General features: G+C 38.7%; 1 protein-coding gene across 1 annotated transcript in view; it reads left to right on the forward strand.

Annotated features, from left to right (window-relative positions):
* Fbxo33 (F-box protein 33) overlaps positions 1 to 14,763 on the forward strand; it is a 34,345-nt gene that overhangs the window by 16,384 nt on the left and 3,198 nt on the right. Inside the window, exons 2-3 of the mRNA XM_048415576.3 lie at positions 11,686 to 11,796; positions 12,899 to 13,584. Coding sequence (XP_048271533.2) covers positions 11,686 to 11,796; positions 12,899 to 13,584 — 797 coding nt within the window. The remainder of the gene's footprint in view (positions 1 to 11,685; positions 11,797 to 12,898; positions 13,585 to 14,763) is intronic.

Genomic DNA, 14,763 nt, shown 5'->3' on the forward strand with positions numbered 1-14,763 from the left:
CAGGTCCAGGAAGGTGAGCATCCAAACAGACCAGGATCCCAGAAAGCCAGCACATACAGACAAAACAAGACTCAGCGCCATTGTCAATGGCCTCCCAGTCAGCCCCCATGTCAGCCACATTCAGAGAATCCGGTCCGATCACACGCTCGTCCAGTCCCTTTGTATCAGTGGGTGAACGCACCCCTCGCGGTCCTGACTTCCTTTTTCATGTTCTCCCTCCTTCCGCTCCTCATTTGGTCCTTGGGGGCTCAGTCCAGTGCTCCAATGTGGGTCTCCGTCTCTATCTCCATCTATCGTCAGATGAAGGGTCCCTCCGATCCTGCCTTCCTTGTTCACGCTCTCCCTATATGTTGGAATAGAGACTGGAGACCATTTACATTTAGGGTCTTATTGAGAAGTGTGTGTTAATTCCTACAATTAAGTTACAGTTGTTTCCTCTTTGACTTGTGCAGTTCATTCTTTTATAATGGTGACAGTCTTTCTCATTTGTACATAATAATCTTTTAAGTATTTTTTGTGGTGCTGACTTAGAGATCAGGAATTGCTTAGTTTATGCTTATCCATTTAAGAGATGATGAATAATGTTGCTAGATCTAGAATCCTTGGCTTGCAGTTATTTACTCTGGAGGCTAGAAGCACATCATCCCGAACTTTCTTGGCCTTTACCATTTCTTCTGAGAGGTCTGATGTAATGCTAATTGGTTTACCTTTCAAAGTAACTTGGCTCTTTTCTCTTAATGCTTTGAGTATTCTTTCTTTGGTTTGAGTTTTTCACAGGGAGAGGTTCTTTCCTGGTCATGTTGGGAGTTCTATATGTCTCCTGATCTTGGATGACAACTTTGCCTAGATTGGGGGGATTCTGCTGTAATTTCACTGAATGTGTTTTGGGGGGTTTGTTTGCTGTTTCCTTATACCTTTTCTCCTGCTTGGTCTAGTATGTTAGCCCCTGGATCCATATGGTATGCTGTCCAGTAGGTCAGATTCTACCACCCATCTCTCAGACTTTGAAAGCAGAAAAAGCAGCAGTACCAAGGCAGTCTGTGTTGCCCAGGGTTGGGGAACAAACACTTAAGTTTTCAGTTGTGCCCGGTATTATGACAGAGTTCCTATTGGCCTGGCACCAGAGTTAGCAAGCAATCACCACTAGCCATCACTCTAGCTGGCCGTACCTGGCCTAGCTCTGGAGTTAGCACCAAGCCCTAATTCATCCTTTGTGTTACAGATTCCTTTAGTCTCCCTATGTGAATCTTGTCTGAGAGTTTCTTATAGATACAAAGCCTATGCAAAACATGGTTGGGGGCAACCCAGAAAACCATGGTACCTGAATAAGGTATTTGCACTTAGCATTGTATTTTTGGAAGCTTTATTCAGGTTGTTGAGAGCATATGGAAATCTACTGGCTAAAATGTAATATAAGGAAAAATAAAAATGTTGTGGGCTAAGGGAAAGTGCTTCAGCCCACTGAGGATGGGACCCCTGCAGCCACAAAGACTAAGTTCATCCTCAAAGTGTCTGTGAGTCTTCGTTTCACAGACCCATGTGAACCTATACCCACACTGTGTTACCTGTGACATGGCATGTTGGTCTCAGTCCCAACTATAAGTGTCCTTCATGTTTCTCTGTGGTGGAGCCCACACTTTTCCCATATAGACTCAGGTGCATGCACCAGTATCCCAGGTATAAGCAATTACCTCAACCACTCTGATTCTTGGGTGGTCACTTGCTTGGTGGAAAGAGGAGACCTTTTAGGGCTTGTGGATATAAAAAATGCAGTGACTGCTGCAGTGACTGCTGCTCTCATTGGAGGTAAAGCTTGACTACACTGCCTCTCCCAAAATGACTACCTCCACAGTACCATGAATAAGCTAGTGTAGGGGTCCCTTCCCCAGCATCTGCTTGGTGTGCAAATAACAGATCTCCCATTTTAAGCTGTGTTATAGGTTTTCTTTTCGATCTCTTTCTATTTTATATGTGTGGGTGTTGTGATTGCACGTATGTCTGTGCACCATGTACATTGAGTACCCACAGAGGCTAGAAGAGGGTGCTGGATCCCCTAGGACTAGAGTTAAAGGCATCATGTGGGTACTGGAGCCCAAACCCAGTGAAACCCATCTCAAAAAAGAAAGCTTAATCCTCAAATTCATGTAGATTTGGAGATGGAGCCATTGGCATGAGAAGTAGATAGATCCTAAGTGTAAAACTATGGTAGCATTAATAGCTTTTGAAAGTAAGAGAGATAGGAACTAAGAAGGTTGATGGGTCATGCTATGATTCTCTCACCCTTCCTTCCCCGGCATGTGATGCAACAAGAATATGTTCATCAGGTGCCTCCTTCCTGTTTTGTAACTGCCCAGCCTCCAGAACTCCAGTTTGTATGTACTAGGTAAATTTGTATCTTTTGTAAATTGCCTGAACTTGGGTGTTTTGTTACAGCAACAGAAAATGCACTAAGGCAGATGTATAACTCTGCAGTTGTTATGTTGCTATCAGCTTTGTGTTCAAAATATGAAAATCAGATTATCTCATTCAGAGAAATAGGCTTTTAAATGCCAGGCTCCAGTAATGTAAATCTTTAAATGTAATATTAGTCTTTTAATGTAACTCTCCAGTCTTAGATACATTTTGTAAGTTGCACATTCATTTTTGTTTCTCAATTTAAATAGAAATAAATGGCCTTCAACTCTGAACTTACTTAAATTTACAAGTATTTTCATTTGCAGAGAGCACTAAACTCAGAGGCTGAAAAGGCACTTCCTTCTAAATGCCATTTCTATATGAAATTCTCAGTGAAGCATTCTAATGTAGTGAATGAAATTTGTCCAGTTGCTTAGAATTTTGCTAGCTGTTATGCAGGTTTTACAGACATGCACAAGCTTAGTATATAGATTTGAACTGTCTTTAAAATATGGTGCTTCTGGCTTTTCTAATAGCTGTTACAAGCAACTATTTTTTTCCTTTTTTATTGATATTTATTAAGCTCTACATATTTCACTGTTCCCCTCCCTGTCTCTCTCCTCCCCCCTTCAGCCTTTCCCCAAGGTCCCCATCCTCCCAATTTACTCAGATTTTGTCTTTTTCTACTTTCTACTTCTCATGTACATTAGATCTATGGAAGTCTCTCTTAGTGTCCTCATTGTTGTCTAAGTTCTCTGGGATTGTGGTTTGTAGAATAGCTTTATTTGCTTTATATTTAAAAACCACCTATGAGTGAGTACTTGTGATAATTGTCTTTCTGTGTCTGGGTTACGTCACTCAAAATAATGTTTTCTAGCTCCATTTTCCTGCAAAATTCAAGATGTTGTTATTTTTTCTGCTGTGTAGTACTCCATTGTGTAAATGTACCACATTTTCCTTATCCATTCTTCAGTCAAGGGGCATTTAGGTTGTTTCCAGGTTCTGCCTATGACAAACAAAGTTGCTATGAACATAGTTGAGCACATGTCCTTGTGGCACAGTTGAGCATCCTTTGAATATATACCCAAAATGGTATTACTGGGTCTTGAGGAAGGTTGTTTCCCAATTTTCTGAGAAATCGCCACACTGACATCCAAAGGGGTTGTACCAGCCTGCATTCCCACCAGCAATGCAGAAGTTTTCTCTTTTCCCCACAACCTCTCCAGCATAAGTTGTCATCAGTGATTTTGATTTTGGCCATTCTTTCAGGTATAAGATGGGATCTCAGAGTTGTTGTGATTTGCATTTCTCTGATGACTAAGGACTTTGAACTTTTTCTTAAGTGTCTTTTAGGCATTTTAGATTCCTCTGTTGAGAGTTCTCTGGTTAGGTCTGTACTACATTTTTTTTTTATTGCATTGTGTGTTCTTTTGGTGTCCAATTTCTTGAGTTCTTTGTATATTTTGGAGATCAGACCTCTGTCTGATGTGGGGTTAGTGAAGATCTTTGCACATTCTGTAGGCTGTCATTTTGTCTTATTGACCGTGTCCTTTGCTTTACAGAAGCTGTTCAGTTTCAGGAGGTCCCATTTATTCATTGTTTCTCTCAGTGTCTATGCTACTGAGGTTGTATTTAGGAAGTGGTTCCCTGTGCCAATGCGTTCAAAGTGTACTTCCCACTTTCTCTTCTATAAGGTTCAGTGTGGCTGGCTTTATGTTGAGGTCTTTGATCCATTTGGACTTGAGTTTTGTGAATGGTGATAGATATGGATCTATTTTCATTGTTCTACATGTTGATATCCAGTTATGCCAGCATCGTTTATTAAATATGCTTTCTTGTTTCCATTTTATATTTTTTGCTTCCTTGTCAAAGATCAGGTGTTCAAAGTTGTGTGGATTGATATCTGGGTCTTCGATTCGGTTCCATTGTTCCTCCTGTCTGTTCTTATGCCAATACCAGGCTGTTTTCAGTACTGTAGCTCCGTAGTAGAGTTTGAAGTCAGAGATTGTGATGCCTCCAGAAGTTCTTTTATTGTACAGGATTGTTTTGGCTATCCTGGGATTTTTGCTTTTCCATATGAAGTTGAGTACCATTCTTCGAGGTCTTTGAAGAATTTTGGTGAGATTTTGTTGGGCATTGCATTGAATCTGTAGATTGCTTTTGGTAAGATTGCCATTTTTACTGTGTTAATTCTGCCTACCCAAGAGCATGGGAGATCTTTCCACTTTCTGGTGTCTTCTTCAATTTCTTTCTTCAAAGATTTAAAGTTCTTGTCATACAAGTCTTCCACTTGTTTGGTTAGAGTTACTCCAAGATATTTTATGCTATTTGTGGCTATTGTGAAAGGTGTTGATTCTCTGATTTCTTCCCAAGCCCTTTTATCATCTGTGTACAGGAGGGCTACTGATTTTTTTTTTTTTGAGTTAATCTTGTATCCTGCTACATTACTGAAAGTGTTTATGAGTTGTAGGAGTTCCTTGGTAGAATTTTTTGGGTTGCTTATGTAAACTATCATATCATCAGCAAACAGTGAGAGTTTGACTTCTTTTCCAATTTGTATCCCCTTGATCTCCTTTTGTTGTCTTATTGCTCTAGCTAGGACTTCAAGAACTATATTGAATAGATATGGAAAGAGTGGACACCCTTGTCTTGTTTCTGATTTAAGTGCTATTGCTGGGAGTTTCTCTCCATTTAGTTTGATGTTGGCTGTTGGCTTGCTGTAAATTGCCTTAACTATGTTTAGGTATGTTCCTTGTATCCCTGCTCTCTCCAAGACCCTTATGAAGGGATGTTGTATTTTGTCAAAAGCTTTTTCAGCATCTAATGAGATGATCATGTGTTTTTTTCTTTTTCAGCTTGTTTATATGGTGGATTACATTGACAGAATTTTGTATGTTGAACCATCCCTGCATCTGTGGGATGAAGTCAACTTGATCATGGTGGATGATGGTTCTGATGTGTTCTTGGATTCGATTTTCCAGTATTTTATTTAGTATTTTTGCATCAATGTTCATGAGTGAGATTGGTCTATAATTCTCTTTCTTAGTAATGTCTTTCTGTGGTTTGGGTATCAGGGTAATTGTAACCTCATAAAAAGAGTTTCGCAATGTTTCTTCTGTTTCTATTGTGTGGAATAATTTGAGGAGTATTGTTATTAGCTCTTCTTTGAAAGTCTTGTAGAATTCTGAGCTGAAACCATCTGGTCCTGGGCTTTTTTTGGTTGGGAGACTTTTGATGACTGTTTCTATTTCTTCAGCAGTTACAGGTCTGTTTCATTATCTTATCTGGTCTAGATTTAATTTTGGTAAATGATATTTATCCAGAAAGTTGTCCATTTCCTTTAAGTTTTCCAATTTACAGGTTTTCAAAATATAACCTGATGATTCTCTGGATTTCCTGTGTCTGTTGTTATGTCCCCCTTTTCATTTCTGATTTTATTAATCTGGATATTCTCTCTCTTTGGTTAGTTTGGGCAAAGGGTTTCTCTATTTTGTTGATTTTTTTCGAAGAACTAGCTCTTTGTCTCATTGATTCTTTGTATTGTTTTCTTTGTTTTTATTTTGTTGATTTCAGCTCTCAATTTGATTATTTTCTGCCGTCTAGTTCTCTTGGGTGAGTTTGCTTCTTTTTGTTCTAAAGTTTTCACATGTTCTGTTAATTCACTAGGATTTTTTTTTTCCAGCTTCTTTATGTAGGTGTTTAGTGCTATGAACTTTCCTCTTAACACTGCTTTCATTGTGTCCCATAAATTTGGGTATGTTGTATGGTCATTTTCATTGAATTTTAGGAAGTCTTTAATTTCTCTTTTTATTTCTTCCTTGACCCATTGATGATTCAGGTGAGCATTGTTTAATTTCCATGTGTTTGTGGGTTTTCTGGAATTAGTGTTGCTGTTGACTTTGTAGTTTTAAACCATGGTGATCTGTTGAGGTACATTGGGTTATTCCAATTTTTTTGTATTTGTTGAGGTTTGTTTTGTTAGCAAGTATGTGGTTAATTTTTGAGAAGGTTCCATGAGGTGTTGAGAAGAAGGTATATTCTTTTCTGTTTGGATGGAATACTCTATAGATGTCTGTTAAGTCCATTTGAGTCATAACATCTGTTCTCTTATTTCTCGGTTCATTTTTTTGTCTCATTGACCTGTTCAGTGGTGAGAGTGGAGTGTTAAAGTCTCCCACTATTAGTGTGTGGAGTTTAATGTATGATTTAAGCTTTAGAAGTGTTTCTTTAACATATGAAGTTGCCCTGTATTTGGGTCATAGATGTTTAGTATTACATTTTTCTCTTGATGGATTTTTCCTGTGACTAATATGAAATGACCTTCTTTGTCTCTTTTGACTGATTTTATTTTGAAGTCTGTTTTGTTAGATATTAGGATAGCTACACCTGCTTGTTTCTTAGGTCCATTTGATTGATATAGTTTTCCAACCCTTTACTCTGAGACAATGTCTGTCTTTGAGGTTGAGATGTGTTTCTTGTATGCAGAAGAAGGATGGATTCTGTTTCCGTATCCAGTCTGTTAGCCTGTGCCTTTTTATAGGTTAATTGAGTCCATATTAATAACCAGTGATAACTATCTCCTGTTAATTTAGTTTTTGTCATTGGTGATGTTAATTTGTACGTTTTTTTTTCTCATTTGGGATTTGCTGTCATGAGATCATCAATTGTCTGTGTTTTGTTGGTGTAGCATCTTCCTTGGGTTGGAGTTTTGCTTCTAGTATTTTGTGTAGGGCTGGGTTTGTGGCTAGGTATTGATGAAATCTCGATTTGTCATGGAATATCTTGTTTTGTCCTCCCAACTTCTCCTTTTTCTATACCTATTATTCTAAGATTTGGCCTTTTTATGGTGTCCCATGTTTCATGGATATTTTGGGTTAAGCTTTTGTTAGATTTAATGTTTTCTTTAACTGATCAATCTATTTCCTCTATTGTATCTTCAGTGCTCGAGGTTCTCTCTTCCATCTCTTGTAGTCGGCTGTTCATGTTTGCATTTGTGGTTCCTGATCTTTTTCTCATGATTTCTGTTTCTATAATTCCTTCAGCTTGTGTTTTCTTTATTGTTTCTATTTCAGTTTTCAAGTCCTGAATACTTTGTTTTATATGTTTGATTTCATTTTCTTGGTTTTCTTTAAGTGATTTGCTGATATCTTCCTATTCTTTGTCTTTTCCTCAATTCTTTAAGGGAATTTCTCATTTCATCTTTAAGAATTTCTAACATTCTCTGGAGGTTATTTTTTAGTTCCTTTTCTTCTGCTTCATCCATATTTGGTTGTTCAGGTCTTGCTGTTGTAGGGTCTTTAGGTTTTACTGGTGTTGTGCTGCTCTTTGTGGTGTAGCGTGTGATCTTACCTTTTCCACTCATCTTTTCCTCTAATAGGTGTGGTTGGGGCTGTCTGAGATTCTGTTGAATAATCTTCTAGGTGCCAGTGAATCCAAAGCTCAGATGGTTTTCCTCGTGGTACAGTCAGTGTCACAGTTCTAGTTACCCCGTTGGTTACTCCTGTTCCTGGAGATAGCTCAGCGCTCCTGTGACTTGCTCTGCTCACTTGCAGTTTGCTGTCTCAGGCCTTCTTTGGCCTAGGTTGCCGACTTTGCCCTGTTTCTATAAATCCTGGTCTGGATCTCCTCCTGCAGAAGTCCTGGCTTGGAGTTGAACCTGTTCTGGTGGAGATGGCTGACTCTGGATCTGGTCACTGGCTCAGTCCTGATCCACCAGTGTCCCAGGACTGGGTTGGCTCCCGGGACTGGATTTGTTTCTGGCTTCTGCTCCAGGTGGAGCTATTTGCACTCTGTCCTAGGTAGCTGGTTCTGTCCCATTCCCGTTCACAAGCAACTTTTAAAGAAAAGAAAAGTTTTAAAGTGCCGCGTGTCAGAGACCTTCTGTTATGGGTTACCTGGGAGGACAGTAGATAGTCTTCTTTGTGGCAAAAAAAAAAAAGAAAAGAAAAGAAAAATGAAAAAAAATAGTGCTAGAATTTGAGAATCATAAAATACTATATTTGGGTGTTGTTTATTGGATTTTGGTGGTTAGGGTGGTTGAGGTGGGGTTTTGAGACAAATGGTCTTTCTGTGTAGTCTTGGCTGTCCTTGAAGTCTGTTAGTGTTTGTTTGTTTGTTTGTTTGTTTGTTTGTTTTTAAGATTTATTTAATTTTGCTTGGCAGGAGTAGCACAGGCCTTTAAAACCGGGACTTAGGAAGCAAGAATAGGCAGATTTCTGTGAGTTCAAGGCCAGCCAGATCTATATAGGGAGTTCTAGGACAGCCAGGGCTACATAGAGAGACCCTGTCTCAAAAGACAAAAACAAAGCAAACAAAAAAGATTTATTTAATTTTATCTGTATGTGTGTGTGCCTGAGTGTATGTTTGTATAACTTACGTGTTCCAGAGCCTGCAAGGTCAGATTTCCAGTACTAAAGATAAAGGCCATTGCAAACTTCCAAATGGGTGATGAGAACTGAACTCAACCACTAAGTGTGCTTACTACAGCTCTTGCAGGCACACTTAGAGAACATAGAGATAGAATAATACAATAAATACAGTTGTGTTGTATACAATAATACAATAAATACATCTTTGTTTTATATCTGTATTATAGTATAAGCACTTCACTCTTTTTTATCATTTGTTCCATTGTGTGGATATGTTAATGGTATATTTAAATTGTTTCTAATTTTATTTCTGTTATGAATAAAGTTGCTGTGAACTTTTGAATCAAATTCTATCTCTTGAGTAAGGTCTTACAGTTGGAATTCTTGGCCAGTATCTAACTCTTCAACAAATTGATGAACTATTTTCAGAGTGTATTATTTTGTACTCTCAAAATAACATATGTGGGTTTTAATTGTTCCATATCCTCGCCCACACTTGGTGTTGTGAATCTCTGTGGTTATCTCACTGTGGCCTTAGCTCCATTTCCCTGGTGAGTGATAATGGTGAACATCTTTTCATACGCAATTCACCTTTCTCCTTTCTTGCTTGCGGTGCCCTTTCAAACCTGTTATAAATGTATTTTATTGGCTTTGGTTTTTTACTGTGTTTTGTTTTTCTTTTCTGAGCTGTGCTCTAAATCTAGCTCAGGCTGGCCTGGAACTCAGTTCCTGTAGCAGTTTGGCCTTGGGCCTTCCCTCTTGAGCCTCCCAGGTGCTGGAATTTCAAGCATGTGCCTTCACAGCTGCTTAAAATTCTTTTTTAGATCACAGTCTCTTAATTAAATATATATCTTAAAAATATTTCCTGTCATCTGTAATTTGCCCTTTATTTTTAACTGTCTTTGAAAACAAAAGATTTTAACTTACTGAGCAACTTATTGTGAGGAAGGTCTAGCTCTTCTTGAATGACACGCAGTAGAAGTAAACACCTCTTGCCTGTGTGTTTTACTGTCCTGCACACTTGAGGGTATATGATAGCCACCAGTGGAAGTTGACCTGAAGGGAAAACACTGAGATCGTGTGACTCGTCAAAATATGAGTAGAAATTGAAAATAATGCAATTTTTTACTTTATAGAGTCTCATCCTCTAGACATTTTGTCTTTTAGAAGTATTATTTTTCTTTCCTCTGAGAAATTAACCTTTTTTTTTTAATTCCATATGTAACAATACAGAATAACTTTTTTGTTGTTGTTTGGACTTTTGTTTTGCCTTTGCTTTCTGTTGCTTTGGTTTTGGTTGGGAGACATAGTTTTTCTTTCTTAGGAGTTTTTGTTTTGTCTTCAGGGTCTCTTGTGTACAGCCCTGGCTGTTCTAGAACTCACTGTAAAGAACAGGCTGGTCATGAACTTACAGAAATCTGCCTATCTCTGCTTTCTGAGTACTGGAAATAAAGGGTGCACCATACCTGGGCAGCTTTCTGTGTTAATGTGAAATAATGTCATGGTCTTTTTTTTAATGATTTTCTTTGAAGCTTTTAAAAAGTAAGAAGTTTTAGTCATCTAAAGAAGCTGTCTTGAGTTACTAGAAAGATTGTCTTGAAACTTTATGAAGGACAAAAGTTATATTATTTCCTTTAGTAATCCTTCTGACATTTTTCCTTGACAGTGTTTTACATTAATTTTCATCACTTGTGTGGATTAAACAGTTTTGGTTAAAGTTTTCCTAAGTTTTATGTTATTAATGAAATCTACAGTTGGTTACTACTTAATACCTGAATGAAAAAAGAAATAGAAAGGAAAGAAAAAGACATAACTGTTCCTAGGTATGATGGAGGAGATGGACAGGGACATCTGGGAGAGTCCAGAGTGGACATAGCCACACTGAGCTGGACCATGTTGGGAGAAGGGGAGGAGAACCAGGTGCAGTAGCCAGGAGGCCAAAGGTACAAAATGGTTGGGTAACCAAAATGTCTGGATTATAAAGGGAAGGGTATGCCAGTCATACCCTGTAACATGTAGGGACTGAGGGGTACTGAGAGAACCTGGCAGCCAGGTCCACTTTGATATGGTCAATAGACACTTCAGCCTTTTGTCTTAGGTTTAAAACTTAACACTACCATTTATGAGTGTGTATCTTTTTAATATTTATTTATTTGTTATGTATACAATATTCTGTCTGTGTGTATGTCTGCACACCAGAAGAGGAGACCCTGTTACAGATGGTTGTGAACCACCATGTGGTTGCTGGGAATTGAACTCAGGACCTTTGGAAGAGCAGGCAATGCTCTTAACCTCTGAGCCATCTCTCCAGCCCCTATGAGTGTGTATCTTAACTATTTATTTGTTTTCTTGTATTTTATTTAGGGTTTTGTTGTTAGAAAAGTATTTTAGCTGAAATTATCTAAAGAGTTTTACATAGGTTCGGTTTGGTTTGTTTTTTCGAGACAGGGTTTCTCTGTAGCTTTGGAGTCTGTCCTGGAACTTTGTAGACCAGGCTGGTCTTGAAGTCTGATAAATTCGCCTCCCTCTGCCTCACCAGTGTTGGAATCAAAGGTGTGTGTGCACCACTACCCCTGTCTCACTTAAGAAGCTCTTGTGATTGACATCTCTTATAACTTAAAGTGATCCTGTTCCCAGTATAGCGTCATTACTTGTACCAAAGACCTGTGAGCTCATCATTTGGCTTTGGTCACAGTATTGTCTCCAGTTCTTAAAGCTTGAATAAAAGCTTTATACCTGGTCCACCTCCCTTACCATATTGCTGTTTTTCCATACTGTCGCTCTGAATATGCACAGCAGTCTGAAGGTGATTTGCTCCTAAGTGAGTTAAAAGGTGGAAATTCTTCTAGAATATCCTTTCTACATATTTTAGTATGTGTGTATTAAGCATTTAGAAAATCATTTTAACCTTTTTCTCCTACAGGAACCTCCAGAAGTTCAGTCTGTTTGGAGACATAAGTGTCATACAGCAGCAAGGAAGTTTATCCAGCACATACCTCAGCCGGGTAGACCCTGACGGCAAGAAGATTAAGCAGTAAGTCTTGACACAGACAATCAAGAACAATGATATTTGCTTCCTATAAAATATATAGATATAGACAGGTGTGTGTGTGTGTGTGTGTGTGTGTGTGTGTGTGTATGGAGGTAACCCACAAGTGTGAAGATTTCAGGTCCCCAAAGATCCCATATGAATGCTGCATAGGCATGGTGGGCTACCTATAATTCTAACCAGAAATCCCCCAGCAAGCTGGCTAACAGAAACTAGCCCTGTCAGCAACCTCTGGTTTGATGGAGAAAGCCTGCCTCAGACAGGCAGACAGACACACACACACATATACACACACACACACACACACACACACACACACACAGTATTGGGATAGAATACGTGTCCTAGAAACATCTTAAACAGTACGTTTTATTGGTGGTTATGTGACATAATAACGTAAATAAGTCTTTTAGGATGAATCATATTACTGTATAAATTCATAATACTTTATTTTATGCATTTTAAGTGTTTTGCATGCACCACCTGAGTGTCTAGTTCCTACAAAGTCAGAAGAGGGAGTCAGATCCCCTGGAGCTAGTTAGAAATGGTTGTGTGCTGCTATGTGGGTGCTGGGAGATGAACATGGATTCTCTGCAGAAGGAAGTTCTCTTACAGCTCCTTACTGCTATTTAAAGGTGTTATTTTTTTATAAAGTAAGTCATATGTCATCAGTCTTTTCTTTCATAATGTTAATTTAAAAATTGCTATTTTCCTCAGATGAAAAACATTTCTACATGTTTAATGTATCTTATTTGTTGTATTGTAATGTGAGTTTAATTTTACTTGTGGGTTGCTTAGAAATCAGTTAATGAGAAGAAAATGTATCTCAACATTGAATGCTATGTATTACCCTCCCCCCTTTTTTTTGAGACAGGGTTTCTCTGTATCTTTGGAACCTGTCTTGGAACTAACTCTCGTAAACCAAGCTGTCTTCGAACTCACAGAGATCTGCCTGCCTCTGCCTCCCAAATGCTGGGATTAAAGGCGTGCGCCACCACCACCCAGCGTATTGCCCATTTTTTAAAGTCATAATTAAAAGATCAGTGCTGAGTGCTAGTGACATCATTGTGACATGTTTTTCTTGTAGAATTCAACAGCTGTTTGAAGAAATACTGAGCAATAGTAGGCAACTAAAATGGCTGTCCTGTGGGTTTATGCTGGAAATAGTCACCCCAACGTCACTGTCATCTCTGTCTAACTCAATTGCCAGCACCATGGAACACCTGAGTTTACTGGACAACAATATTCCTGGCAACAGCACTCTCATCACTGCAGTTGAACTAGAGCGGTTTGTAAATCTGCGTTCACTTGCCCTGGATTTCTGTGACTTCACAGCTGAGATGGCAAGAGTCTTAACCGATAGCAACCATGTGCCTTTGCAGCGACTGTCTCTCCTGGTCCACAGTGTCTCAGTGATGCACAAGTCATTAGATAACATGCCAAACGATGAGCACTGGAAAGCCCTATCGCGAAAGAGCTCCAGCCTTCGGGTTTATCTAATGGCTTTTGATGTCAAAGGTGAAGACATGCTAAAGATTCTGAAACCCAGTATACCACTTGAAAGGGTTCACTTTGACAGCTACGTCACTTGTGTCTCAGGGGCTATTGTTGATCTTATATCCAGGCAGTACGACAAGTTCCTCACCCATTTTATATTGATGAATGATGTAATTGACACGTCTGGTTTTCCAGATCTTAGTGACAACCGAAATGAAGATCCGTTGGTCTTATTAGCATGGAGGTGCACAAAGCTCACTCTGTTGGCAATTCATGGTATGTGGTTTTGTTCACTATGACTTGATACTGACATCAGACCTGAACTATTTTGTGCTGGTAAATGTGTCAGGAGTTAGTAAGTCCTGTCTCAACCCTGAGTGTTCTGTCTCAGTGCCCTTCTACTGTTTTTTCCTGCCATGGGGCATTTGATACTAATTTAGCTAAGAAAACAGATGTGTAACTAACTACCTGCAGTGGGTATATCCACTCCAGTCAGAAGATCTGAAATGTTTAGGACAGAAGGAGGTAATGTGTGACTTTGATATTTATAGCCTCATCTTTTAGATTCTAGATTGATATATTATATTTTTTAAATAATCTATTAGGTACATATTTGTTTCTTAGCCATTCATCTTAGTGTGTATGCTATTCTCATCTGAATGGAGTTGCTGTTCAGATAAACTAAGAGAACATTTTACTTTAAAGACAGTAACCCATAATCTCAGCTCTTGAGACTGAGTTAGAAGGATTGTCATGAGTATGAGAGAGCAGTCTAGGCTTTCTAGGCCAGCCTGAGCTACAGACTGAGACCTTGTTTTAAAAATAATAATAAGCAGGGTATGATGGCATACACCTTTAATCGCATCACTCAAAAGGCAGAGGCAGACAGATCTCTGAATTCAAGGCCAGCCTGATCTACAAAGCTCATTCTAGGATGGCCAGGGATTCTGCACAGAAAAACCCTGTCTCCAAACAAACAAAAACAAATTTTAAAAAAAAAGTACAATAAATACTGAAGCAAACAAAGAATGTCTTCATGGTCTTTTGCTTGTTTGTTTGTTTGTTTGTTTGTTTGTTTGTTTTTTGTTTGTTTGTTTTGAGACAAGGTTTCTCCACGTGACAATCCTATTTGTCCTGGAACTAGCTCTTGTAAACCAGGCTGTTAGGCCGAAACTGGTTTTTTTGTTTTTGTTTTGTTTTGTTTTGTTTAGATTTTTATTTATTATGTATACAGTGTTCTGCCTGCAGGCCAGAAGAGGGCACCTTATCTCATTACAGATGGTTGTGAACCAGCAACATGTGGTTGCTGGGAATTGAACTCAGAATCAGAACCTCTGGAAGTGCAACCAGTGCTCAACCTTTAAGCCATCTCTCCAGCCCTGCAAAAAATGTCTTAAGCTCACTCTACTAACTCTTTCATTGTTTTTGAAACTTTTTTTCTTAGCCTAAAGTTGT

The sequence above is a fragment of the Myodes glareolus genome, chromosome 11 (assembly GCF_982192425.1).
Source record: "Myodes glareolus chromosome 11, mMyoGla1.1, whole genome shotgun sequence".
Lineage (NCBI taxonomy): Eukaryota > Metazoa > Chordata > Mammalia > Rodentia > Cricetidae > Myodes > Myodes glareolus.